This window comes from Microtus oregoni, unplaced genomic scaffold (genome assembly GCF_018167655.1).
Source record: "Microtus oregoni isolate MIOR12 unplaced genomic scaffold, Mior012 000012F_ref0000307, whole genome shotgun sequence".
NCBI lineage: Eukaryota > Metazoa > Chordata > Mammalia > Rodentia > Cricetidae > Microtus > Microtus oregoni.
Genome location: NW_024543071.1, coordinates 17,110,279 through 17,138,117, shown reverse-complemented (window position 1 = coordinate 17,138,117; position 27,839 = coordinate 17,110,279). Strand labels below are relative to the sequence as shown.

The window sequence follows — 27,839 nt, the reverse complement described above, 5'->3', positions numbered from 1 at the left end:
GTTCCATAGCCCATCACGGTTTGTTGAGACCTTCGTAATTAGCAGTAGCAATTTTGCTGCTGAAGCTTGAAGCCATTAAGCTTTATATCCCCCATTTGATGCGGCTAAAAGATAGGGGAGGGAATTTGCTGCGGGTTTTTTTTCCAGCAAGCGGAACATTTATTGTATCAGCAAGAAAGACCTCCCTTTGGCTTGCTCTATGGACCCTACCAAAGTCAGAGTTGCCTTGGAGGCCTCTACTCTCAGCACTGTGGCCAAGCGCCTATGGAGGATTTGTTTGTCTGATGTCTGGTGTGTGCCGTCAAGTGTCCTCTTCAGTAACTTTTCCCCACTGCAGTGAGACAGGATCGTCCATGGAACCTGGAGCTTGCCGTTTGTTTGTTTTGTTTCGTTTTTGTTTTTCTGATGTTGTTTTAAGATTTTTTTATTTGATGTATTATGAATATTTTGCCTGAGTGTGCATGTGCTGCATGTGGACCTGCTTCTCACAGAGACCAGAAGAGGGCGGCAGATCCTCTGGCGTTAAAGACAGTTGGTGAGCTGCCCTGTGGATACTGGGAACTGCATACAGGTCCTCTGCAAGAGCAGCAAGTGCTTTATCCACAGGGCCACCTCTCCATCCTCTGGAGAGCATTATTTCTGGCGAGGTCCGTGGTCAGCAACTCCAGATATCCTCTGGTTGCTCCTCCCTCTCTCCCAGGGCTGAGCATAAGGCTGGAGAGGACACACTTAACTTTCTATTGGATGCTGAGGGTCCAAACTCAGGTTTGATGATTGGGCATCAAACGTCTCGTCAGCCCCCATGTTTTGTTAGTTTGGTACATTCTCTTCTTTGACCTCTTCAAAATGTAGGAGACAGCTTCTTGTCGGATGACTACACCTTCACTTCTTCTACCTTCTTAGTCTCTATCTCTAAGGCAGGAGTTTGTTTCAGGGGAGGGATTTTCTTTTCATCTCCTAAAGAGATGTGGCAGCAAACCTGGATGTCTACAGGGAGATGCAGAGTGGAAGAAAGCAGCTACAAACCACGGACTCCTCTTACCCCATGCTCAGCTCTCCGGACACAGACACTCCGGGCCTTCGAAGGTGTGAGAGGAGCTCATCCATGAGTCAGCTTCTTGCCGAGAGTTCATCTCAGACCATGTCTGGCCACAAAGGATGACCACGCCCTGAATTGACATCACCCCTAACAGCTTGCCTTCCTTCAATTTGCAGGACCCCATCCTGTTCTCCGGGAGTCTGCGGATGAATCTAGACCCCTTCGACAAATACTCAGACGAGGAAATCTGGAAAGCCCTGGAACTGGCTCATCTCAAGTCCTTCGTGGATGGCCTGCAACTCGGGCTATATCATGAAGTGACAGAGGGTGGGGACAACCTGAGGTAATGGCTTGTAACCTACTTCTTCCACAGGCAGTGACACAATGTGGGCGAGCTGCTCATTGTGTTCCTGTGTTAGATGCGGTCTGCTGTTACGGAATTTACTTAGTGTAGATCTAATTCCTAATGTGTAAAACACATAGGAGGCGGAGGCAGGCAGAGATCGTGAGTTCGGGGCCAGCCTGGTCTACAAAGCGAGTTCCAGGACAGATTCCAAAGCTACACAGAGAAACCCTGTCTCAAAAAAAAAAAAATGATAAAACAGATGTAAAATGCTAGGAAGCACTTGAAAACCTTTGTTATTAAATGTGCCCTTCATGTGGCATTATATCATGTGAGCTTGCAAATGCCACTTGTCACGTCCACCCTCGACCAGCAAGGAAAAACGCAACACCCAGAGCTCTTCTTGCAGCAGTTTTCAGGACTTTATTCACATTCTCTCTCTCTTCCCCTCTCTTTTTTTTCTTCTCTCCTTCCCCTCTCTCTCTCCTTTTTTCCTCTCTCTTTGACCTCTCTCCTTCCCCCTCTCTCTCTCCTTTTTTCCTCTCTCCGGGCAAACCCTCTCCCAGCCCTTAAGTAGGCATGGGCTGCCAATCCCGGATTGCCAGGTGGGCACTGCCCATAGGCCCACGCATATGCAAGCAGCTGATGATCATTGCATGATCATAGCATAGGTCAGGCCTTAGCCATCTCAGGAGATGGTTATACATCTCCATCAGGTGTGATTCCACGCAACTCGCTACAGCCACTATTGTGGAGTTCCATAGAGCACTCAACAGAGTCTTGGTAGCAATAGCCAGCTCCCTGGTCCAACCAGAGCCTGATCTATCTGTTATGAAACCCAGACCGAACGCAGGGACGTGAAGATCCCCATAGGCTAGAGAAGGCATCCCAGATTGAGAACCGCCAATCTAAGCTCTGGAAGAACCCAGGAGCTGCATATGCGCACAGATCCCCAGACCCTATGCCTACTACTCTGAACCTACATTTTAGCAAGATTCCCGGTGGCTTGTGTGTATGCTGGAACTTGAGAGACCTGCTTGGAGCTCTGGTTCCTAAGCAGACTGAGACACTTACCCAGGGACCTTAAGTCCCAGAGTCCAGACCATCCCCCAGACCAACTGAACCCAGGACTAAGGTGACTTCACCCACGGTGGTACTTTCCTGGCTTGGTACTGAATACCATCCGTCTTGCTTTCCCTTGGCAACAGACAGGAGCCAGCAAGGCTTACACAGCTGTGTAGCCTGATGTAAAAGGCCATTCAAATATGCAGCCAAATAAGTACATATTAACACCTACCGTGTGCCAGGCACTGGGGACACAGAATAACACAGATACAGCCCTGGACCTCCAAGTACATGAAACATAATGGGGGCATAAATGGCATTGCTGCTCACACTGCAGAGGGGACATGGGAGACCTTGTGTCAGGACGTGAGAGTGACATCCCCTCTCTTGTCTGTGCTGGGAGTCACTTCACCGCTATTACTAGGGCCTTGAATTCAGACCTGTGTTTCAGGCTTGGTTTAGGGCGTTAAAACTTACATGTATGAGTGGAGGAACAAAGGGCTCGCAATATCTGTGGTAAATGTTGGGGAGAGGAGCACGAGCGAGCGGCTGCCAGCTGCAGTGGTGCCTGTTATCATCGAGTCCAGTTGACCTGGGCAGGAGTGTGGGCCAGCTAGGTTAATAATTCTGCAGTGTGCCTGGCCTGACACTACAAACATGTACTGAGGTTCATCTCGGGTGACTTCTCGTCTCCTGCAGAAATTCTCTTACAGAGAATTACAGAACATTAGTCTAGCCGCCCCCTGTTTAATGCAATCCCTAATGACCACAGCAGGGAAGGGTGATTAGCAAATTCCCAAATTTTCCCTTCACATCATTTCCCAGAGCTCCTTTGTGTAAGTAAGAGGTCCAGCTTTCATTATCGGCTTTTACCAAATTGAAGCTATTTGCATTTTACAAGTATATTTGAATTCCACATACATTGCATCTCACACCAAGACGCCCGGCTCATTGGGTGGCTTTGTCTCTAATCAAGGCAGAAAGCCTTGAACAAATAATTAGCCTTGTGACTGGAAGTACACATTAAAATAATGAAGGCATTTGCTAAGGCCACAGATAGATGCCACCGGGGCATCCTACTGCAGTGCCACCCCTGTTATCCACAGTGTCAGCTCACACACTGCTGTAGCGAGCTTGGGGCATTCATGTTGGTTTGAAATGTTGCTACCACTATGGCCAAACACAAAGCACTGTTTCTGGGTCAACGTTTTTTCAAACTTGCTTCAATACAAAAATTATCTGGAGTGCTTATTAAAAATGTACAACTCTAGTCTGTTCCCTAAAGGGAGACCCAGAAATATAACCTTTTTAATCAAGATTCTCTGGTGAGTCTTCTGAGAAAATCTGAAAAACATTGGTTTTAACAGTGACCAATGGGAGGTGTTGAGAGCCGGACCTGGGTCATGAGACTGAGCCCAGCCACAGGTTTTCCCCAGTCTTCTGGGCTTATGTGTGACTTCTTCTGTTGGCTGCAGCATAGGGCAAAGGCAGCTCCTGTGCCTGGGCAGGGCTTTGCTACGAAAATCCAAAATCCTGGTCCTGGACGAGGCCACAGCTGCGGTGGATCTAGAGACAGACAACCTTATTCAAACGACCATCCGGAGTGAGTTCTCCCACTGCACCGTGGTCACCATCGCCCACAGGCTGCACACCATCATGGACAGTGACAAGTGAGTGTGTGTGTGTGTGTGTTTGTGTGCTTGTGTGTGTGTGCGCGGGGGAGGGGGCGTCACCATCACCCACAGGCTGCACACCATCATGGACAGTGACAAGTGAGTGTGTGTGTGGGGGGGGGAGGGCATCACCATTGCCCACAGGTGTCACCATCGTGGACAGTGTGGTGGGAAGGGCCTCACCATTGTCAACAGGTACACACCATCGTGGACAGTGTGTGTGTGGGGGGGGGCATCACCATTGTCCACAGGTGCCACCATCGTGGACAGTGACAGGAGTGAAGGGACAGAATCTAATCCCGGCAACAGCTGCAGTGCCAGCTAGAAGCTCAGAGGCATTTCACAGCAGGGGGCTTAACAGTGTCATTTGGAGCCTGGGGTCCTGCAGTTTTAATACATTTAGCCCAAACTGTAAACCAAGCTAATACAAACAAATGGGGGGGGGGGGGGCAAGGATAAACTAGGAAGCTATAGTGACTGAGTACGGGACGGTGGAAACCTCGTCTTGCGTGTGACAGATGTGGGCATAGACCTCCCCAACCACCCCAGCCTCAGCTGTCTCTACTCTGGTGTATTACAACTGTTTGCAGAGGAAGGAGCCCCCTTTGATCCAAGTGCCTTAAACAGCATGGGCTTTAGAATGCGCGCGCACACTCACACACACACACACACACACACACACACACGCACGCACACACACGCGCGCATGTGCTTCTCCATTGCCCCTTCCATTCAGGGTTAGACATGGAGTCCTCTCTGCGCATCCTCACTGCTGAAGTCCGTTCGTTGCCCCTGTTCTGCTGACTGGCACTTGGTCCTGGCTGTTCTTACAGTTGGTGAGCTTTGACACACCACTCTCTAAAGTTCGTCTCTCCTCTATTTCAGGATAATGGTCCTAGACAGTGGGAAGATTGTGGAGTACGGCAGTCCTGAGGAGCTGCTGTCCAAAATGGGTCCCTTTTATTTTATGGCCAAGGAAGCCGGCATTGAGAACGTGAACAACACTGAACTCTAGCAGGTGGTTCCACAGCCACAGAACTATGAGGAGCATCCTTATTTACTTTTGTCTTTTGTGCCTATGTCATGGGAGCCAAGATACGTATGTTGTTGCTATTGCTCAGGTTGACCTCAAATTCAGGCTCAAGCAATCTCTGGTCTCAGCCTCCCATGTTAAGTAGATAATTTAATAGAGTGCCATGCATAGATACCTAAATAAATATTATCAAATACCTTAGAAAATCCTCAGCTGAGCTGGGGAGATCGCTCAGTTGATAGTGTTGCCTTGAAGGCGTGAGGACCAGAGCTGGATCCCAGAATTCATTTTTTTAAAGTGGGCCTGGTGGCAGTGCTGGAGGCCAGAGTCAGGCAGATGCTGGGCTTGACGGCCAGCATAGCCTGCTTGGAGAGTCCAGGTCAGGGAGAGACCCGTCTCAAAGCAAACCAGGTAGAGAACGCCAAAGCAGCAACACTTGGAGTTGAACCCTGGCCTCAACACACACACACATGTCCTACATACACAAACACATGCATACACACCTCAAAAAGAAGAACCTCATTGCTCTGCCTTGATGATAATTCCAGAAATAACCATTATTCTAAATTTCATAGTTCTTTTGCCTGTGGTTTTAGCTTTTGCCACCTTTGCATGGTTAAGCAATGTACGCGGTTTATTCTGGTGTAAATGGGCTCAGACTGCATGTATCATGGCTCTACCTTTGTTCAACAATACATTTGCAAATTGTCTACGTTGATGTACGTGGCGAGGTGCCTTCACTTGCACTGCTCTTCAGCAGGGCAGCATTGTGGGACTAGATGATACCTGATCTCCTCACATGTTGGTGATGTGGGCTTCTTTCCAGGGTTTCTCCTTTTCCATGAGTAACACAAGTGCTATGAACATCCTGGGATACTTGTTTGTTTCTCTAAAGTCTGGTTTGGAATTGGGGGTTGTGCAATGTTTACATGTACATCCTGAGCAGTTCCAGTTTAAACAATGAGTGTAACTAAGATCTCATTTTGGGTTCACTGTGTGTGTTCCTGGATTCTGCCGGGCGTCAAAATCTTTCTGTGTGTTCCTGGGGCATGTGGATTTGTTATATAGATTTACAGATGTTGTATCTCATCGTTTCAATATCTGGGTTCTTTCTCATCTATTGTTTTTAATGTTTATTTTTACTTATTGATTTATTTTTAATTTCTTAAAGATTTATTTATTTTATTGTATGTATGACTATTTTGCCTGCATGCATGTATGTGGACCACATGCATCAGAAGAGGACTTCAGAGCCCCTGGCACTGGAGTTACAGACAGTTGTGAGCCACCATGTGGGTGCTGGGATCGAACCCGAGTCCTCTACAATAGCAGCAAATGTTCTTCTGCCATCTTTCCACAACTGCTCCCTCACCCCATCTACTATTTTTATTCTTGGTGTCTTGTTTCTTTGTATGTCTTCTGCATTTTTGCGGTGCGCTACTTATTTCCCTTACAATTTGATTTGGGAATATTCTCTGAGGTTGGAATTAAAGCCAAATTCTTCCTAAGAAAAATTTTGAAGGCTTCTGCCAGCCACCTAGGATATCCTCCCCCCCCCCCCCACCCCGACCTTTTGGGACTAAATTCTCCAAACTGAGTATCTCAGGCAGCTTCGGAGAGAAGCCCTGGTTTGTGATTTACAAGTCTCAAGGAGAGTCCCTGCTTCGATGGTAAGGCAGAGATGGGCATGGGCTTCTGCTTCTGTTGGTGGCATCCGAAATCTATGTGGCCATCTCAAGAGTAGCTATTTCGAGACTCAGGTTCATCGGAGGAATTGGCATGGGTTTCTCTTGGCTTTATTTCTTAGTTGGTGTCCTGTATTAGCAGCAGGAGTAGACTTAAGATTTCTGGGTTTGGAAGCCTGCCTGCCTTTGTCCCAATTTCAAGATGCCTTTTTGTGTCCCGCTGGAGGATCATTGTGTTCTTCCAACTGAGGATGTCATCATGAAGACTTTAATCTATCCTGCACCTCACTACTTAGTGAGGTTCTCAGAGGAAGGTTATGAAGTTACAGTAGCCACTGTCTCCTTGCCCTTGCAGCTACCAGCTGCATCTCCAGATCAAACCTCTCCCCTACCCTCTTAAAGTAGCTCAGATTAGAGAACACTGCAAGGTTTCCAGTGCTGTGTAGATATCAGAGAGGTACATTATACCTAGTTCACATACATAGTTCATCCTTAGTGGCCAGTTTTCAGAGTTAGCTTTTGAAATATTTCCAACTTACTCAAAGTGTAGCTCCTATAGCTGCAAATTAGTATATGGGAATCAAAGATTCTATCGATTGTGCCCATTGCCTTATGGACCACAGAGAACATTTCTGGTTAAGCTTGGCGTCCCTTCAATGAGATGCAACCCATTATTTTGTGGCAGAGGAATGACATTTGAGGGTTGATTGTAGAGTACTGTACCTCTAAAGCTCTGTCAGACCAAGCTGTATTTCAGCTATTCATGTTTGTTCCTGTGTGCTTGTGTCTCTCCCCGACACACACTGGTCTCTGTGGCTCCCTTCCTCGGGTACCATCATCACCATCACCATCATCTCCCTTGTCTCTCTCCCTCAGCTCAGTGTCTAGATCACTGCCAGGTAACCGGTTTGTATCGTTTGCTTTACCTCATCCCTGGGATTCTCAGGAAGAACTTGCTTGCTCCATAATTTTAAAATATCCTTGTTTTCTTCCCAAGGACATTCTACAGTTCTCTAGTTTGCTTCTTAAAACAAGTTTACAGGCACACAGCGTTTAGAGAAGCAAGGGGACCTTGGGAAAGTGGAGGGGAAGTTTACAGCTGCTGAGAGCTAACTGTACCAGCTTGAAGCATTGCAGATGGAGGAGGAGAGCCTACAACAGCCCCATTCATTTCCCAAACCAAGTGGCTGATCCCTGTGTTCTTATCACCAGAGAACTCAGATGAACAACCTGTTCTGTTTATTTAGCATCCTTTAAATGCCTGACATTTTAAAGCAATTTAATATAAATAAAACTATTTTATTTAAATATTCAGTTTTGTGTGTCATCAGTTAATATTCCTCTACAAGCTGTATTTCGTCAAATTAATTTCTGTTACAATTTTAGGTAAGTACCAAGGTGATGTGGGATTCCCTCGGTATGCTGATTACCATTCATCAGTAAAGAAATCTGGCTTGAGCCTATAGCAGGGCAGAACAGAGGTAGGCAGGGAAAACTAAACTGAATGCTGGGAGGAAGAAGGCAAACTCAAGAGAAGCCATGTAGCCCCTGCTGGAGACAGACGCTGGAACTTTACCCTGTAAGCCACAGCCTCGTGGCGATACACAGATTAATGGAGATGGGTCGATTTAAGATATGAGTCAGACAGAAATACGCTTAAGCTATTGGCCAAACAGTATTGCAAATAATATGGTTTCTGTGTGGTTTTTTTCGGGGCTGAGCAGCTGGGAACAAACAAGCAGCCTCTTGCAACACCACCAAGGAGTAGAAATCTCTCCAAAATGCCACCATTATCTTCAGGGATCTTCTGGCCTCTTCCTATGTCCTTGCTGATTGTTCTGTATAACTGGGAATAGTATAGATCCCACAGGACCAGGCCCTTCATGGGCTCCAGCAGGTAGATCATTTACTGGTAGATGCTGGGGTGGGCCAATTAGAGCTCTGGATTGTGCCTGAGTAGTAACTGAGTTGGTCAGTCCAGGCTGCTGACTGCTGGAACCACACCCCTCAGACAAGAGGTGGAACCAGCTTTCCCATGCCCATGGTGAGGGCCTAAGTGTACAGTTCTGAAGGGAAAGGTAGTCCCTGTAGTCGGAAGTCAAGGGATACCTACAGCCTTAAAGGAAAAGGTTAGGGATTGAAAGGAGTAGCATCACCATTAGACTACTTCCCATTGAATGGGGATTCTTGGGGACAATCCTGATCTCGGTCATCAGGATGTAACCGGGTGCTGCAGGTCTGTGGCTCTGTAGCTAGGACTGGTAATTCTGCAATTGTAGCTGTTTGAAAGTCTGGTTAGAAGTCTTTTGGCTCTGTTGTTGAAGAAATCTAGACAAGTTTATGAGGCAGGACACAGTTAGTAGGAGTAAGAAAAAGAAGAGGAGAAGGGTTAAAAAGGGCATTATCCAGTTCCATGTCTGACTACTGGCGATCCACTGGGTCACGCTGTTTAAGCGTCTACCGGAGATCCACTGGGTCACGCTGTTTAAGTTTCTGAAGATCTGGAGTTGCTGATCTTGTCTTTCACTAAACCTGATTGGTTAACATAGAAACAACATTTCTTGCCTAGGAAAAGACAAAGACCACCTCGCTCTGTTGTTAGTACATCTAATCTTCTCTGATTTTGTAATCCTATGGTGGCCAGTGAGTCTATTTGACCCCAAAGGGTCAGGATAGTCTGAACTACCCCTTGGAAATCCTCTATGAATGGCGAGGAACGCCAATGGTAAATACTAGCAGGGGAGTTCATTCTGCTGCTCCAGAGGCAACAGCAGCAGTCAGGCCCAGGGCCGCTAGAAAAGGATATGGCATGGGTTGCTCATTTCCCATGCTGTGCCGCTAGCAGCCTGGTAATAGGAATTGGCAATGGTTCTTCACCAGGTACCACCCTTAATTTAGGAAAGGGGAACAAAAGGGCACAAGTCCCGAGCCACCTGGTAGGTAAGCAGCGATAAACTTGAGGGCCACAGAGAAGGGAGGCATTGGAACTGTTTGGGCCTAGGAGCAGGGTGGCAGTAGTAAGGGTTACAGTGTTATTGCAGTCTGCAGAATCCAGTGTGCCCACAAGGTTTGTCCCTCAGGAGTTAAAGCATCCTGTGATGCCCAAGAGGGAGATGTGGGAGAGGAAGGGGTGGCAGTGATATTTGGCTCTGAGCAGTTAAGACGCAGTGAGGTGAGAGAATCTACTAAGACAATGGGCCAGCCCACAAATGGTGGTTTCCAGTTTCACCTGGCAGGGACACACAACCTGATTCCCAAAGCAATCAGGCAAAGTGTTTACTGTATTGGTAGAGCTGCCTGGAGCTCAGCTCAGTATCCACATGATTTTATGGCTGATAAACACCACCACGTGTTCAGATTCATCTCCCCCGGACCCGGTTTCCCCTCTGTGGGAGCAGCCATCTTTGGGACATGTGCTTTCTGCTCAGGGAGGAAATGCACACTTGTTCCTCTCTGGGAAACTCAACATTGGCTGGTATCGGTGAAGGGATTTCGGAGTCTTCAGAAGGATTAGCTCTGATCACAGAGTTCTTTCCTGGCTTGGTGCTAACACCATTGCCTGCCTGCTTTCTTTGTTACTGCAGGTAAATTGTGGTCTGGCTTCTTAGGCCCTGATCCCCATAATCTCTTCCTAACATGTTTACTAATTCTGAACTGTAAACCAATTAAAGTTCGTCTGGTTTTCCTTCTTCAAAATGTCACTAGACTTTTTTTTTTTATTTCAGTAGGAGTGGGGATAGAACTCAAGGATCTAATTTGGCTTGCTTCTGATTTTTGTAAATACTTTTTTTTGTTTATTTTTTGGGGAGGGCACAGCCATGTTCTTTTATTTTTATATTACCCATGTTTGTTTTTTTGTTGCAATGCAGAATTAAGTCATAACAGATTGTGTGGCCTTCATTCCCTAAAATATGTACTGCCTAGATCTTTGTATCAAAGGTTTTCAGGTTTATATTTCCATCATCAAAATGGTGATTTGCCTCAAAAAAAATTCTTATGATACAGATGTTCACAGTTAAACCCATAAAACCTGATAATATGTCATATTCCATTACAAAACAACTCCCCCCCCCCCAGGATTTTGTCATTGTGATTAAGGGTTTGAGCATGGAAGAGTAGATCCGGGGTTATTCAGGTGTGTCCAGTGTAATCAGAGCATCTTTATAAAAGAGAGCCTGGTGCTTGGGGGTGTGGCTCAGGAGTGGCGTGTTTGCTGGGCACGTGTGAGGCCTGGGTTACACAAACGGCGCCAGGAATTCAGAATCAAAATGAAGGCGAAGACGGATTCTGAGAGACTGATGCAGACACTGCAGCATTTGCTTGGAGGGCAGAGGCAGAAGGTCCACGCTGAGGAACAGAGTCAGAAAAGGTAAGGGGGACACTCTCCCCTGGAGCCTCCATAGAAATTCTGATGGGTTTTAAGCCACAAAATTCATGGTGATTTGTTATGGCATCAAGGGATGAAGCAGCCTGCCTCCATCTTAGGCTTGAAAGCCATCTTGTAGTAAAGACAAATTAGATTCATTTCTGTTTATGATTAAGTCTGTTTCTCAAGGACTGAGCTACGCCCACCTGTAACCTTAACTACAAATGGTTCTGTGCGCCTGTTTCAGGAAACAGCAACCATGTCTTTTGTATCGACAGTTGTTCTGACTACCTTGCAATCCTACCTTTGTTTAAAAAGGTTATTATAACCACCTACTGGGGGATAATTTTTTTGTACACTGTAAAGCTTTGTCTCTGCCTAAGGCACCTTCTGGTTTAATAAAGAGCTAAATGACCAATAGCTAGGCAGGAGAGAAGAGGTGGGAGGGACTTCCGGGGAGAGAGAGGAACTAGAGGTGAATCCAGGCACGAGAGACGCCAGTGAGAAGCGGAGGAAGTCTGACACACAGCGGCAGAACTTAGGATTTGCGGAAGCAGGTTGATTTAAGTTCCAACAGCAGTGGGACAAGCCTAAGCTAAAAGCCAAGCGTTCACGGTCAATGGTAAGTCTTCGTGTCGTTACTTGGGGGCTGGCAGTCCAAGGAAGTCCGACGAGAAAGACTCACTACAGTCGCCAGCTGTTAGGACCACCTTGCTAAATTCAGCTTCTGTAGCTCCGCTTACTTGCCTACCACCCCTTCATTTGAAAACCCCCCACCCCTGAGCTATATAATCCTTATCTGCTTTAGAGGGAGTCAGCCTGCATGCATGAATTTAAACGCTTGCTTTAATTAATTTGACCATAATTATTTGAGTTGGTGGTCTTTCTCCTCGAATCTTTGGGATTAACACAAGAGGAAAGTAGGAACGGAGAGCGTTAGTGCCTCTGACAAAATTCACAAGGTTTTCCAATGAACACTGAATGGCAGGGTTTTTATCTCATCAGTCCGTGGTTGGGATCTAAGTATCACGGTGCCTTTTACTTCCGACTAAACGCTGATTGTAAGGTTCATGACTGACACCTGTCTAGGACCTTTGGTCCTGGTGTATGAGAACCGCCTCCCAGGTGCCATGAGACCAAAGGAAAGCGTCACACAGACCCGCAGCTCCGGAGGCTACAGAGTTTATTGAGAGCACTTACTGATAGACGTCTTGTACTGCGGCAGCAGCAAGACCATGTCATGCTAAAATCCCACCAAGAAGTAGGGGAAAGACAAAAGCAGCTTCAGGTGCTGTGCTCAGTGGTAGGGGCCTCCGGGCCCTGATGGACCTGGTGTCAGCGTCCAGCCCTAAAGCTATACACACTGCCTTTTTGGGGGGGGGGGGTACTCACAAATAACGGATGGATAATTTATTCAGAGAATCTAGGGTGTTCTCAATTCACTAACAAGAATCCATTGCTTAGGTGGGGCGGTGGTGGCGCACGCCTTTAATCCCAGCACTCGGGAGGCAGAGGCAGGCGGATCTCTGTGAGTTCAGGGCCAGCCTGGTCTACAAGAGCTAGTTCCAGGACAGGCTCTAAAACTACAGCGAAACCCTGTCTCGAAAAAAAGAATCCGTTGCTTAAGTGTGACAACAGATTTCGAAGGATGAGTCTGAACCAACCAGGATTGTCCGAAAGCACCTGTGGCTAATGGATGCAAGTTGGCGCAGGCGGGTCGAACTGCATCAATATACACTCTTTCCCAACTACACTGCCCCACCTTACTGCGTTTGATCCTGTTTGGAGTTACTCATGCCCTGTTCTCAGCTGAAACGCCGTAGCTAAGGCATCAGCCAAAGTTGGTCAGAATTGTGGCAATGATGGATTAAGTCTGTCCTGCTTTCGCGGCTGTGACAGGAAACGCCTGGGGCTGACTCCTCTTGGGTGTACTGGAGACCCTTGGATATGGGTGCACAGGCGTAGGTTTGTGACGTGGTCTGCGTGTGTCTTCAGGCTCCCCGGGTCCTATGTGAGGTCCTCCAGGCCTGCCTGCTCCCAGTATTTCCGGAATGAACATGTTTCTAAGCTCAGTGCCCTTTTCGTCTTCCCCTTCCCTCTGCCAGATCACAGCTACACTGGGGAAGAATCATACCAGTTTCTATTCTTAAGGGATGTCTACTAGGCTGGGCACTGGTGGTACACGCCTTGAAACCCAACAGGTAGATGTCTGTGAGCCTGAGGTCAGCCTGGTCTACATAGTGAGTTCCAGAACAGCCAGAGCTACATGGTAAGCTCTGTCTCAAACACACACACACACATCTCTAAGTGGTGCTGAGACCCAGGCACCCAAGTACTTTGTAAAAGTTTTAATATGAGTCAGGTGTTGTGTGTGCCTGTAATCCCAGCACACTGGAGTTGAGGCCAGTGGAAAGGTCGTTGGCTTTTAATCCTGCCTGGCACTATATCCTGCTGCGCCTTGCAAAGGGGAAGCAGAATCCGTTGCTACAGAATGCTATTGACTACAGAGGAAAGCTGCTGGGGGTGCCTGGGAAAGGGACTTCGAGTAAGCGCTTATCTTGGAAGGGTTCTTTATTTTATTTTATTTATTTTGTTTATACAGTGTTCTGTCTGCATGTGTGCCTGCAGGCCAGAAGAGGGCACCAGATTTCTTTACAGATGGTTGTGAGCCATTATGTGGTTGCTGGGAATTGAACTCAGGACCTCTGGAAGAACAATCAGTGTTCTTACCATCTGAGCCATCTCTCCAGCCCTCTTGGCAGGGTTCCTAGGGCCCATTCCTGGCCCTGGAAACCCACACAGCAGAGTCTCAGCTTTGAAATCAGTTAAAACAGAAAATGCAGTCCTCCCCGGGAACCAGGTCCTCCAGTTCACAGCGCCTGCGTTTGCAAACATGTGATTCTCATTATCTTAGGAGGGAGACCTGAAATCACCGCTGTCTAAATGCAGGCTCCCTGTATCCATCCCTGCTCTAGTGATGGCAGGTGAGAGAATAAAGAGCTACTTCAGACAGGCAGAGAAAGCCAGAGAGTCAGAAAGCAGGCAGACACGGGTGTGGAGGCTTCTTCGGTGACTTCCCACAGTGTTTGAACAGCAGGAGCCTCTTTCTAACTTTTTAGCCAGCCAGACGTGGTGGTGCACGTCTTTAATCCCAGCACTTGGGGAGCATGAGGCAGGTGGATCGTTTGTTGAGTTCGAGGCCAGCCTGGTCTACATAGTGAGCTACAGGACAGACAGGGTTATGTAGAGAGAACTTGTCTTAAAAAAAAATCTATTAAAAATTAACTGCTTGGAGTTGGAGAGATGGCTCAGAGGTTAAGAGCACTGCTGCTCTTCCAAAGGCCCCCCGAGTTCATTTCCCAGAAACCACATGGTGGCTCACAACCATCTGTGATGAGATCTTGAGATCTGGTGCCCTCTTCTGGCCTGCAGGCAGAACACTGTATACATAATAAACTTTTTTTTTTTTTTTTTTTTAAAGACGCTTTCACTATTAAATTATCTGCTTGGTTGAGTGTGGTGATGCAGGCAGCTTAAGAGACTAACATAGGAAGATCACAGTTGAGGCTAGCCTGGGCTATAATAGAGACTCTATTTCAAAAAATCAGTTTTAGAGGCTGGAGAGATGGCTCAGTGGTAAAGAGCACTTGCTGTTCTTGCAGTGGGCTGGAGTCCTGTCTCAGTGCCTACACTGAGCAGCTCAGAGCTTCCTGGAACTTCAGCTTCGCAGGCACCCATGTACATATGACATACACACACACACATGCGCGCTCATACACATACATGTAAATTTTTTAAAAGTTTAATTTAGTTTTTAGGCTTAAAAATTACCTAGATAGACATTGTGCTTCCTAAGTTAACCTGACACAATTTATAGTCATCCAAGAGGAGGGCACCCCAGTTGAGAAAATGCCTCATAAGATTGAGCCTTTTCCTAACTAGTGATTGATGTGGCCCAGTCTGGTGGTCCTGTGCTAGGCTCTATAACAAAGCAGGTTGAACAAGCCATGAGGAGCAAATAAGCAGCACTCCTCCACGGCCTCTCTGTCAGTTCCTGCACCCAGGTCCCAGCCCTGTTTGAGTTCTTGCATTAGATTGTGACTTGGGATGTGTAAGCTGAACAAACCCTTTCCTCCCCAGTTGCTCTGGTTGTAGCAGTTCATCACAGCGATAGTAACCCTGCGGGGGCCGTGTCTCAGCCTTCGCCGCACACACTAATCTGGGGCCAGCGCTTCATCACAGCGATAGTAACCCTGCGGGGGCCGTGTCTCAGCCTTCGCTGCACACGCTAATCTGGGGCCAGCCTTGACCACAGTTTCCAGGTGATGGCCATGTGGCTCTGCCGCTCTGCAGATGCCATCTTAGGTAACAAGAGGCCTAGGAGGCTTCTAGTATTAAGAAAAATATATACTTTTTATAAAATTGCTACTGGCCCAATTATTACCCTTTTGCCAATGATTTCTTTAGTTTTTCCATTTCATTTTGTTTTTCATTTGTTTGTTTGAGACAGGTTTCTCTGTGTAGCCCTGGCTGTCTTGGAACATGCTCTGTAGACCAGAGCTGGCCTTGAACTCACAGAGATCCGCCTGCCTTTGTTCCCTAAGTGCTGCTGGGATTAAAGGCTTGTGCCACCACCGTCCAGCTTCAATTTCATATTCTTTATAGGTTATTTTTCTTTTGCATTCCCAATTTTTTGCCTAAGTCAGTTAAGAATTCATATCCCCAGCAACTGCTTCTCCTGCCTTTGATCCGGTCCTCTCCCCAGCACAGGTGATGTCTTCTAACAAAGCCTACACGGGTTTGCTACCAGAGCCAGCTCTAAAGTCCCCTCCAACTTGCTGTTTACACTGAGTTGATGTTTCGGCCTTCATTTTTCCATTGACAAAAATTGTATAAGTTTATCATGAGCAACATTTTAAATCATTCACACACTGCAGAATGCCCAATTATTTTTAAAGTATTTTATTGGGTTTCCTATAATGCATTTTTTTATGGTTTATTTAACTTTATTTTATGTGCATTGGTGTGAAGGTGTCAGATCCCCTCCTATAATGCATTTTGATCATATTTAGCACCCAGAGTCTCCGCAACTCCTTGGATCACCCCCAGACCCACAACTTCCTTTGCTTTAATAATTCTCAACTCTAATTTGTACTGCCCATACATACGAGGTTGGGGCCATCCACTGGAGTGTGGTCAACTTACCTAGAGCCACAGCCTTTAAGAAGCCTGAGACCCCCCCCCCCCCCCAGAGTCCCTAACTATCCATAGCTTCTTGATTAGGGGTGGGGGCCCGTGAAACGCTTTCCACTCCACGCTAGAACGTTGACTGGCTTGGTCTTGTCATGCAGGCATCTCTTCTGTCCTATCTAGGTGTTTCACTTCAGCCTTCCCTGACCTCTGGCTCTTTTTCTGCTCCCGCTTCTTCGATGGTCTGAGTCTCTGGAGAGGGGATGTGATGTTACAGACGCGCCATTTTGTGTGACTCAGCACTCCACTGATGATGTTCTCTGCACTCTGACCACGTGGGGGCCCACAGATGTGGGTCCATTCCACCTTGACCAAAGCTCAGTGAATTCAGGCCTATTTTTGTTCCTTCAAGGGTGTTGACAGGAGGTTTGACCCAGGGAGTAGCTGCCTACAGGATGCTTGGTCTAAGGTATGGTTGCTGCCTGTCCTGCCTGAACAACAGAATGCTTAACTCAGGATATAGTTGCTTGATGTCTCAGGTACCGAGGCAGGTAATGGCGCTGTTTGTTCTCTGTATCGTGTTAGAGCAGTCTTTTGCCTCCCCGCACCCCGTCCTTTTGGATTGGGGTGTACAAGTGTATGAAAGATAGATGCGGGCAAACAGCATTCCCTGAATTATCCTCCCAGTGCTATCCTGCTTCTGTTCCTCCCACCTGATATTTCCAATCCTCACACCCCTACCCTAAGATGTGTTAACCCCATCGAGGCTGGACCCCGACTTGACCAGCTGTGACTTTCTGTGCTAACCACTGTCTACTGCCCAAAGAAACGTCTCTGAGGACTGAGAACTGCACTCATCTACGGGTAGAGATATAAATTTAGACGGCAGCTTGATGCTATGTGCACTTAGCAAAACAATAGGAGTAGGTTCTGTCCCTGGGGCCTGTGCGCTTGCCAGCCATGGGTTTACAGCCGGGTTTCTGGTTCATTTGTTTTCACAGTACTGGAAGATGCTGTGCAGGCTGTTGGGGGAACATTTTTTTTTTTTTTTTTTTATGGTGAGAACACTTGAAACACTCAGAACAAAAGAAGGAAAGAACAAATTCAGAATCTGGACAAGGGATTAAACTCCTGGGATGAGAAATTCAATAATTTGGATGAAAAACTCAACCAAGACATAGAAGTTCAGAGGAAACAGAAATCTAGAAATGACAAACTTTAGTTGCTTAAAAACTCAATGGAAAAGCAGCTGCACAGGTGGTGTAGAGGCTAAGAGCGCCGACCACTGTTCCCGAGGTCCTGGGTTCAAGAACAGCTTGCCGCTCTATGTGAATAATGGAAAAAAAACTCAATGGAAAGTGATGTGTTCCTCCGGCCTCTGCCTCCCAAGCTCTGGGGCTGAAGGTATGCACCATACACCAGACATATTATATTAAAAAAAAAAAACAAACTCCTGGCTGGCAGAGTAAACATATACTTGTAACCCCAAAACCCAGGTGAGGCAAAAGGATCTCACTTCATAACAAGATCATCTCACTGCATCCCCAAAAAGGGGAAAACACCCCAAAGTGGATTAAAGACTCAAATCTATGACCAGAAACTGTTCTCAACCTTCCTAATGCTGCAAATTTTTAATACAGTTCGTCATGTTGTGGTGACCCCAACTGTAAAATTATTTCATTGCTACTTCATAACTATAATTTGTGACTATTATAAATCATAATATATAGGATATCTAATCCCCAAAGAGGTCATGACCCATGGGTTGAGAAACACTGCCGTAGGGGGCTGAAGCGATGGCCCAGCAGTTGAGAGCACTGGCTGCTCTTCCAAGGGATGGGGTTCAATTCCTAGCAACCACACGGCAGCTCACAACTGTAACTCCAGTTCTTGGCAATCTGGCATCATCACACAGGTATACATGCAGGCAAAACCCTAATGTACATAAAAAAAAAAACTTATTAAAAAAATAAGAAAAAAGAGAACCACTGCTGTATTAGTATTGAAAGAAAACAGGGCCCCTTGTGACTCAGCTGGGCAAGGATGAAAAAAAAACTCAAAATCAAGATGAAGAAAACACTTATGGCCAATAGAAATACTTTTATTTATAAAATAGCTACTTAAATATAAACATCTCTAAATATAAACACTTCATAAGAGGCCCCGACCAGTGGAGCAGAAGCTGTGGCTGGGGTGTCCACAGGCACATCCTGATTCACCAGGATTTTAAGGCCAAAAGTGTAGTTAGAAGAGCAGCGGCTGGAAGGCTGGGCCAAGAGGGCTCAGCTGGAGTCTGAGGGCCGCTGAGACAAGCCTCAGGCCATTTCTTCACAGGAGGTTTAGCGCACACCTTTCAGCCTTGGGCGTGAGGTCTCATTAGGCACCTTTGTATCTGTTTGGCTTTGAATATTATGTCTGAAGTATGGCAGTTGGAGAGAAAGAAAAACATGTTTCCAAGTCTGAGACAAGCTGCTTCTGTGGCCACTGATTCTACCTGCTTCAAATAAGCCACGACTGTTGTGAGCATGTGTGGACGCCACTAGGTGGCAGCAGAGTGCTTGGGTGGAAGACAAAGGCATCCAGGCTTCCTCCAGGCTCAACCGGTTGGAGATTACTGCAGAGTGAATACTTTCAGGGGCCAGCTGGAGTGCTGCCCTCAGGGTAGTCTTGGAAAGTCTGTCAGTTAATGGCGTACAGGGAGAAAGGTTAGGTGACATCACACAGACTACATAAGGTCGATGAGTATCAGGAGGAGGCAGATGACCACGCCTGACAAGGTCAAAAGAAAGGAGGACTGTAAACACCTAACAGAGGAAGCAGCGAGAAAGAACAGGTTAGCATTTCAAGAACTAGGAATCGGGAGCACGTCAGAGAAGGGGTGCCAGGTACTGGGGGTGTCTCAGTCACTTTGATGCACCAGGTTTAATATGATCCTGACGAAATCTTTACCAAGCACAGAGGCATGGTGGCAGGGTTCTCCCAGCATGCTCCTCTTCCTCTCAGCTGACTGCTCAGTCAACCACAGAGGCTGCAACAACCGATGCACAAGCTTCCTGCATCCAATACTGCTTTTCTGATTGGAAACTTCTCATTTCCCAAAGCCAACACCAGCACTTGGCTGCTGCTTGTGGTCAGGGAATCACTGACAAGCACTGGGGTCCACTTCAAATTCTAGCGAGCATCACGGTGTACAACCCAATCGAGAACAAAGCTTGCACTCCAGTTATGGATAGGCAGTGTGGTGGGGCCTGCGCTCAGGAGCGGGTGCCTGGGGCCCACAGATCCTTTCAGCGGGCTGAAAGTGGCAGCAAGGGAGGGTGGGGGCAACCTGGGCTCAGGTGTACTCAGTTTTCCGGATATAATTGGAAGGGACATAGCCCTTCTTCCCGTTAACTTCAGCCAACCACCACTCTGTATTGCCTGTGACATCTTTAAACTCAAGGATCTTGAGTCTCTGATTGGCCGACACACTCAGTTCATTTGGGTTTCGTGCCTTGAAGGTGTAGACGGCAAAATAGACCTATGTGAAGGAAAAGAGAGGGTTAGGAACCTGCTGCAGCAGCCCTGTGAGGGCGATATGTACTGAGTCTACTGGTCACCCGTGGGCCTGGAAGTGGAATTCCTTCCTTTCTTTCTTTTTCTTTCTTTCTTTCTTTCTTCTCTCTCTCTCTCTTTCTTTCTCTCTTTTTTAAAAAATCTTTGTTTTTTTTAAGACAGGGTTTCTCTGTGTACCCCTGGCTGTCCTGAAACAATCTCTGTAGAGCAGGTTGGCCTTGAACTCAGATCTGCCTGCCTCTGCCTCCTGAGTGCTGGGACTAAAGATGTGCGCCACCACTGTTGGGCTGAAGGTGAATTTCTAATCTGATTACAGTTTAAATAGCTGCATATGATTGGAGTAATCCATAATGAACAGGGCGGAGGCAAGGGGCGTGCCACCAACTACAGGCCAGACTAGGCTACCTGGTGAGACTCATCTTACAACCAAAAACTCTCAAAACATGCAGACCTTTTTGTTTCAGAACAGCCTTAAAGAACAGCAGGAACCTTGGCAATATGGAAGATGGTGAGCTGCGAGGGGACTGTCTACCCCAATTCTATATTCCACTACAAAGTCTCCATTAGGCTAAGAGCTCAGAGCACAGGCTAGCCTGCTCCAAACCCTGGGCGGGCTCCATTCCCAGAACAGGAAAGAAAAACAAAATCCCAAACCAAACTAAAGTAATAACACATGAATAATCTCAAAGCAAGAAACATCTGTAGATTGTTGGGGAATATTATTTTAAGGTGTGTTGCTTTTGTTTATGCTGTATTTGTTTAACTCTGTGAAGCTGTGATTCTTTGCCTGTCTAAAACCCCTGATGGTCTAATAAAGAGCTGGCAGGCAGAGTATGAATAGAAGGAGAAACGAGGAAAAGAGAAGGGGAGGACGACATCAGGGGCCAGCGGGTAGGAGTAAAAGTGAGAGACACGGAAGAAAAGGAAAAAGTCCAGAGGCAAAAGGTAGTCAGGATAATTTAAGAAAAGCTAGCAAGAAATAAGCCCCCCCCCCCCAAAAAGCCGGGCAGTGGTGGCGCATGCCTTTAATCCCAGCACTTGGGAGGCAGAGGCAGGCGGATCTCTGGGAGTTCGAGACCAGCCTGTTCTACAAGAGCTAGTTCCAGGACAGGCTCCAAAACCACAGAGAAACCCTGTCTCGAAAAACAAACAAAACAAAACAAAACAAAAAAAGCCAAACTAAGACTGGGTATTCATAAATAAGAAAAAGTCTCTGTGTATGATTTATTTGGGAGCTGGGTGGTGAACTCCCCAAAAGTCAAAAGAGTAAAATATCTAACAGTAGGTGCCGTCAGGAGGACAGAGAGAGCACAGCATGGAGAAGGGGAGGACTCCAGTGATGGGAGAAGCCGTGAGGCCACAAGGGCCATGTTTCAGGACAGCCCAGGCTCAGGAGTTGATGAGGCTAGAACTGAGCCCCCTGTCAATAAGTCAGAAGATGCGGTCCACTCGGGTCCAGAACTGGGAAACCTGCCCTAGGCTGTCAGCAGAGGGAACCGGCAGGCAGAAGCGAGCAGGTGTCACATTCTCCTGGGACATGAAAGCCGAACTGGGGAGGAGGCTTTTAGAATCTAGACTCCAGCCATGGCAACATAACACATCTATGACTAACCAGGAAACCCACTGCTGTGTGAGCCTTGTCAACACGGGTGCAGCCTCGACTCCGTGGGGGACCAAAATGTGTGAGAGAAAAGGGACACCTGGCTCATGAGGCAGGAGCAGGGCATGCAAAAACAGGAAAAGCAGAAACAGCACTGACCTTCATTTCTAAATTCTGGGAATAAAGCTAGAGCTAGGGGACAAAAGCCTGGCTGGGTAGGTTAAATAGCAGCCCCTACACTGGATGAATGCATAGGTTTGAAGAGTAAAAACAGATTTTATCTTGGCATCCAGTGACAAAGCAGAAGGGGCCTGGAAGTGTCTGTGGAAGCTCTGTGCAGGAGAGGGGGGCTGCTCCCTAAGACAGTGGGGTTCTGTGACATGTATGACAGGATAGGGTTACAGCCCGTCTGGCCTTCTCCTGTACTCGCTCTACATCTGCCCCTGCTTGGGAGCCACACAGGGGCGGGGTGTGCGTACCTGGTTACCTTCCGTCTCACTGCTTCCGAGCCCTCTGCTCCTGTCTTCTGGAGTCGGATAGGCTCTTGCGCTCCTGTCTTCTTGAGTCTGGTAGGCTCTTGGGTTCCTGTCTTCTTGAGTCTGGTAGGCTCTTGGGTTCCTGTCTTCTTGAGTCTGGTAGGCTCTTGGGTTCCTGTCTTCTTGAGTCTGGTAGGCTCTTGGGTTCCTGTCTTCTGGAGTTGGATAGGCTCTTGCACTTCCTTTTACCGAGTCATTACCTTGTTCATTTCGCCCTGGTACAGAGTAACCTACCACCTCTGGATGCCTGGAACTTCGCTGGCAGCCCCTCAGGGTCGAAACAGGTTGGCTTACGTCTCTGGCACCATCTGCAGAGTCCCCTGACCTAAGCTGGCAGGTGGAGTCTGGGTCTGAAAAGCACCTGGAAGGCCCAGTTTCTGCACTCCCGGCATTCAAGGACAGACCAAGAGTTCCTTGGTCACATTCCTTCAGTGAAGAGGCGTCCTGGGGCTGCTTTGGGGAAAGCCCTGAGGTGAAGGACACAGTCATGTTGGAGTTGAAGGTCAAGGCACTGTTGCTGTTCTGCCGCTGGACCCTGGGCGAGGAGCTACTCTGCTCTGACTCTGTGGACGAGTGGCTGCCCACGGAGGCGTCCGAATGGCTGCGCCGAGGATTGTAGGGCTTCAGGAAGGAGCTGTACACAAAACCTTTGGTGACTGCAGAAGGAAAGAACAGCAGCTAAAGCTGGAGCAAGAGAGAGAGAGAGTGTGTGTGTGAGTGTGTGAATGTGTGTGTGAATGTGTGTCTGTGTGAGAGTCTGTGTGTGAGTGTGTGAATGTGTGTGTGAGTGTGTGTGAGTGTGTGTGAGTGTGTGTGTGTGTGTGTGTGTGTGTAATTTAAAAGCTACGTCGATGGGGTTGCAGTGATGGCTGGGCAGTTAAGAACACCAGTTGCTCTTCCAGGGGACCTGGGTTCGATTCCCAATATCCACAAGGCACTGACAACTATTCATAAAGTCCAATTCCAGGAGGTTCAATACTACCTTCAGTCACAAATGTGGTGCATAGACACACATGCAGCCAAATCACCATACTCATAAAAAAAAAAAGTTAGATCAAGGAAGGCAAAACCCAAGTGCTTAGTGACCTGATGGCTTGCAACAGCCAAAGCCAGAAAATGCCCCAAACCAGTGGCTGCCTTCCAGGTCATTATTATAGCAGCACAACATGAAAATGACAAGGATGTCTGTGGGCAATTAACAGGCTGGTGAGAAACACAAAACAAATCATGTTTGTTTAAAAATAACTAATGAAACACCAAAATTTGGCGGCTCTTACTTGTGACCTCAGCACTCAGGAGACTGAAACTGAAAGATTACTCCACGTTCAAGGATAGCCTTGCCACAAGGTGAGAGACCTTGTTGCAAAATAACAGGACCAAAAAAGGAAACAAAAGTATCACGTTTGGCAACAGGCACAAAAGACAATGTAACAGGATGCCCAGACCACACAAGAGAAGACTCGGGTAAGCTTAAATTCAAATACACCATGTCAAAAACAGATCTCAAGGTTGTCCTTGTGCTGAGTCGCTCAGTAAGGCCATCTGTGCCTGCCCTCTCCATATACCAGAACCATCTTAGGGTCATGGAAAGCCGTGGACTGCCATGAGTACTATAACGCAGGACGCTGAGTCTAGCGTGTGCACCTCAACAAAATGTCTATGGTGATGATGGAGGGCTCCGGGCCACACATTTCAAACACAAAGATGTTTCTCATAAGAAAGAAATCCGAGGAGCACAGTCCCTGGGCATGCAACTCCATGCCCAAAGAATGTCTCCCTTACGGTTTCTTTCTTATTAAACGCTGGCATTTTAATCTTATCACAATTTTTCTTTGTTTCTGTCCCAGGACTCTGCTCAGGAAGGAATCCAGGTTTCTAGAGCTGAGGGATGATCCTGGCTGGGATCCCACGTGGCAGGATGTCTTTGGATGTAGTATGAGGTATGTCTTCTGGCTTTTCCCATAGATTCTGGAGTCTGAACTCTAAACCACTGACCTTGAGGGCTCTTCATCAACCTCCCCAGCCCACAAGAAGCTTTTAAAGAAACCCCCAAAATGCTCAAATTGGCCTATACCCCCCAAACTCTACTTAGAATACTTAGGCCGGAAGCTTTGGAACTCATAAATATTGGATATTCCTCAAACCAAAACATTTATCTATTTCCCCACCCTCCACAGCAGACAGACAAGGGTTCCTGCTGGAAAGGCTAGTGATGACTGTGAGCCCTGCCCTGCGGCAAACAGGTTCTGAAAGAGCCCTGTTGGTCTAAACTTGGGGTTGTGGATTTGGAGATTGTGGGAAAAGGGATTATACTAAAGTCTATAATCTTCCTCCAAATAAAGAAAGCTGTGAAGTGTTTGATTTCACGTCCCTCTCTAAACAGCCATGAAGTAACATTATTACAGGGACAGCTAACAAAACCACAGGTTTTTAATTCATACAGTTTACGGATTCAGAGGGCAGCTGCCTGGGTGACTTAAAAAAAAAAAAACCCATGGCAACAGTTTCAGGAAAAATAAATATAACAGAATCTCTGAAAGTTGTCAAAAAAATGCAATCCGAAGCATGTGGCTTCACTATCAACCTGGGTGCCACACTCTCTCTAGAAACCAGGACAGTTCTATGATCACACCCCCTTAACCAAAAGCTCGCATGTCTTTCCTCATTGGGTCACATTTCCCCAGAGCCTGCAGTCCTCACCTCCATTGTCGATGAGCCAGCGGTTCTGACTGCCCATGGGATCTTTCTTTTTTATCACACCCACCAGGTCGCCTTCCAAAAGGGAGACATCCAAGTCCTGAGCAGCGTTGAAGTTCCGTTCCACCTGGAAGAGCTTTTCAGGGGGGTACCTTGCCAGCAGGGAGGCCCGCAGCTCTTCTGATTGCAGCATGTAGCTCGGCTGAGGAACAAGGCCAGTGAGAACCACGCTGTCTTCCTAGCACGGGACCGTAAGAACCCCGTGGTCTCCCTAGCATGGGACCATAAGAACCTGGATGTCCTCCTAGCACAGGACAGTAAGAACCCCGCCATCACCTTAGCCTCGTATTTAATCTCATCTACCATCTCAGGAGCAAGGCACAACCCTCAGCCACTCAACTACCTACAAAAGATACTTTCATAATCAAGTCAGGATGCATTAGGTAAAAATTGTCCTTTAGGCAACGTTTTGATGTCTCTGAAGGCATGAGGCAAGCTAACATCCTTATTTTATGCAAAAATAGAAAAGCAAAAATTTGACTAAAGTGCTAAACGACCCAATACTGGGGTAGGGAGGGTGCAGCCAACTGCAGAGCACATTCTGAGCGCGCGTAAGGCCTTGGTACAACGGCTACTATCAAAATAAATGAAATTTAAAATCCAAATCCCAATGTGATCTTCTATCACATTGCTAGATACACCTAAATAATGAGTATTAAAGTAATTCTGCTCTGGTAGAAAACTAGCACCCATGTCGGAGGGCTCATAACCATCTGCAACGGCAGCTCCCTCTTCTGGACTCTAGGCACCTATATACACATAATTTAAAATAAAAATCTTAAAAATGAAAAGCTAAAGGTAATAACTGGCTGTCTGTGGGAGTCTATGGGACAAATGTCTACGGAAGGAAGATCATTGGTTGGTCCTTCTGGCTAGGCACCCACATGATCTGGAATATCTTACCCCCAGACTTAAAATAGGAAAGAACTGTTAAAAACAAAAAAACTACAATGCCACTCCAGGTGAAAAGTCATTAATAGTTTGGTTGTGCTGACTTTTCTAATACATGGTCAAAAATAGGCCTGAGTAAATCTCTAACTCATTCCCCTTCATGAACTCATCCATGTATCAATGCTTTACTAAGAAGGATTCCAGAAGGCAGCTTGAAATTCACATCAAGACTCCAGGTGGTCCCAGTCGGGAACCAGAGCCACATTGGTGATGCTCCGGAAACAGCCTGGGATGGAACAGGCCCAATAGTCTCTTATTCTCCATTTATTATGAAAAGTCAAAACTGCCACTAAGCTGTCCCCATGCAGAAGCACAATAGGTCTTCGATATTAATATCTATCTGCACAGTGCTTATGTGCTGGGCGACTCCCCATGTTAACTTAGTTAAGTCTGGTGATCGCCCTGTGATGCAGGGCTGGTGATTATCATCTACCATCTGGGTTAGAGATGATGAAGCTAAGTGACATGCTCAGGTGCCCATGTGTCCATCAGCACTGGGCACCACACTGGGTGCCTACTCACCATGCCAAGAAGGGACTTCCGGGATGACTGGCGGTCTGTGGTTTTCCTCTCAAAGGGCTTCCTGGGAGCAGGGAGGGACTCGGGGAAGAAGGTGAAGACCTGAAGCTGCTGCAGGGCCCGGCTGTGCTCCTCGTGGAAGATGGCAATCAAGTTGCCTTCTCGGTCAGTGGCTCTCAGTGACTGTAGACCGTAGGGAGTCAAGACAGGAAAGAAGAGAACACAGATGAAAGATCCCTGGGCCTGACAAAGTCTTCAGAGCCAATTACACACACTACGGTCAACTGTAGTTGGCTGAATTAGGCGTCAAAACGGCAGTTGATGCAAGAGACAAGGAGCTCTGTCACTGCCTGCGAGCTGACCCTTCTAGAAATGGCTCAAGATGGACCAACCCCAGGCTTCAAGACACCAAGAATGGACCAACAGTCCCTGATGGCAAGACCAAATGACCCTACCAAGAATTCTAGAAAGCACCCATTGTGTTTCAGAGATAACGCGGTCCTAGCAGAGGGAAGGACGCACCGACAGCAGGGGCTGCAGCTGCTCCAGCGCCTGCTGCACGAAGTCACAGTGGGCTTCAGCGTAGCCATGGATGCAGTTGGTAAAGAGGCCCTGGGCATACTGCTGGAATTTGGGCAGCTCGTCCAGCAGCTGGGCGTTCAGGGCTTCGTAATTGTTCCGGGCTGACTGAAGCTCCTCCAGAGTCTTCTTGTCCTTGAGCTTCTCTGCACGCTCAGTGCAGTTGTAGAAGTCCAGAAGCTTGTCGAAGCGCTTCTGCACCAGCTTGTGGGGCCCCGTGAACATGCTCAGCAGCTGGTTTAAGGGGCTGATGACAAGCCGCTCAGTCCTCTCCTTCTGTGGGGACAAGAAAGGCAGGTAGCTGGTCAGGATCTCATTTTTGTCTCCAAAGCACTTTAAGGTTGATTTGGTCATGCCTTGTACCCCTCTTTGCTCTAAGGTGACTCTGTGTAGACCCGTAGGCACGCCCTACTGTACTTCACCCTGCAGTTCTCATAATAGGCCTTTGCCACCACCCCTTAAAGTATACTCCATTATGATGTGTGACTAGTCTGTGTGGTCACCCTGTGCCACGCACTTATCTACACTTGATTTTAGCTGCAGATAATCGTTAAGTCTGGGAAGTGTCCTCTCGCTCAGTTTCCAGTCATTACCGTGTGGCAATGCCCACTTTTACTTTTCAGAGGATTTTCCTCTTATTCCTCTAGAAAGACAGACATTGAGAGTAGCTGTTAAACACATAAAAATATACGAAAGCACTCGGTAGTGTATCATCTGCATGTGTGCAGACACCAGAGGGCACCCTTGGTGTCATGCTTCAGGGGCCATTTACCTTCCTTTTGAGAAAGGATCTCTTGCCATCCTGAAATACACCAAGTAAGCTTGGACAGTTGGTCAGTGAGCCACCTGTCTGTCCCTGCCTCCTCAGTGCAGAGATTACAAGAGTGTGCCAGACAGTGGTGGCACACACTTTTAATGTCAGCACTTGGGAGGAAGAGGCAGGGGGAT

General features: G+C 47.3%; 2 protein-coding genes across 5 annotated transcripts in view; one reads left to right on the top strand and one right to left on the bottom strand.

Annotated features, from left to right (window-relative positions):
- The window catches only part of Abcc2 (ATP binding cassette subfamily C member 2), a 60,638-nt gene extending 52,490 nt beyond the window's left edge, over positions 1-8,148 (top strand). Inside the window, exons 30-32 of the mRNA XM_041661918.1 lie at positions 1,216-1,382; positions 3,923-4,117; positions 5,006-8,148. Coding sequence (XP_041517852.1) covers positions 1,216-1,382; positions 3,923-4,117; positions 5,006-5,135 — 492 coding nt within the window. The 3' untranslated portion in view covers positions 5,136-8,148. The remainder of the gene's footprint in view (positions 1-1,215; positions 1,383-3,922; positions 4,118-5,005) is intronic.
- A 10,332-nt stretch (positions 8,149-18,480) lies between these two features.
- The window catches only part of LOC121454030 (dynamin binding protein), a 99,973-nt gene continuing 90,614 nt past the window's right edge, over positions 18,481-27,839 (bottom strand). For 3 of the 4 annotated variants that reach the window (XM_041661227.1, XM_041661226.1, XM_041661229.1), the window contains 5 exons: positions 26,835-27,167; positions 26,316-26,495; positions 24,786-24,984; positions 22,029-22,741; positions 18,481-19,914 (listed from right to left, as the gene is read on the bottom strand). In XM_041661227.1, the coding sequence (XP_041517161.1) occupies positions 19,729-19,914; positions 22,029-22,741; positions 24,786-24,984; positions 26,316-26,495; positions 26,835-27,167 (1,611 nt within the window). In that variant the 3' untranslated portion in view covers positions 18,481-19,728. The remainder of the gene's footprint in view (positions 19,915-22,028; positions 22,742-24,785; positions 24,985-26,315; positions 26,496-26,834; positions 27,168-27,839) is intronic. The other variant, XM_041661228.1, reaches the window with a different exon arrangement.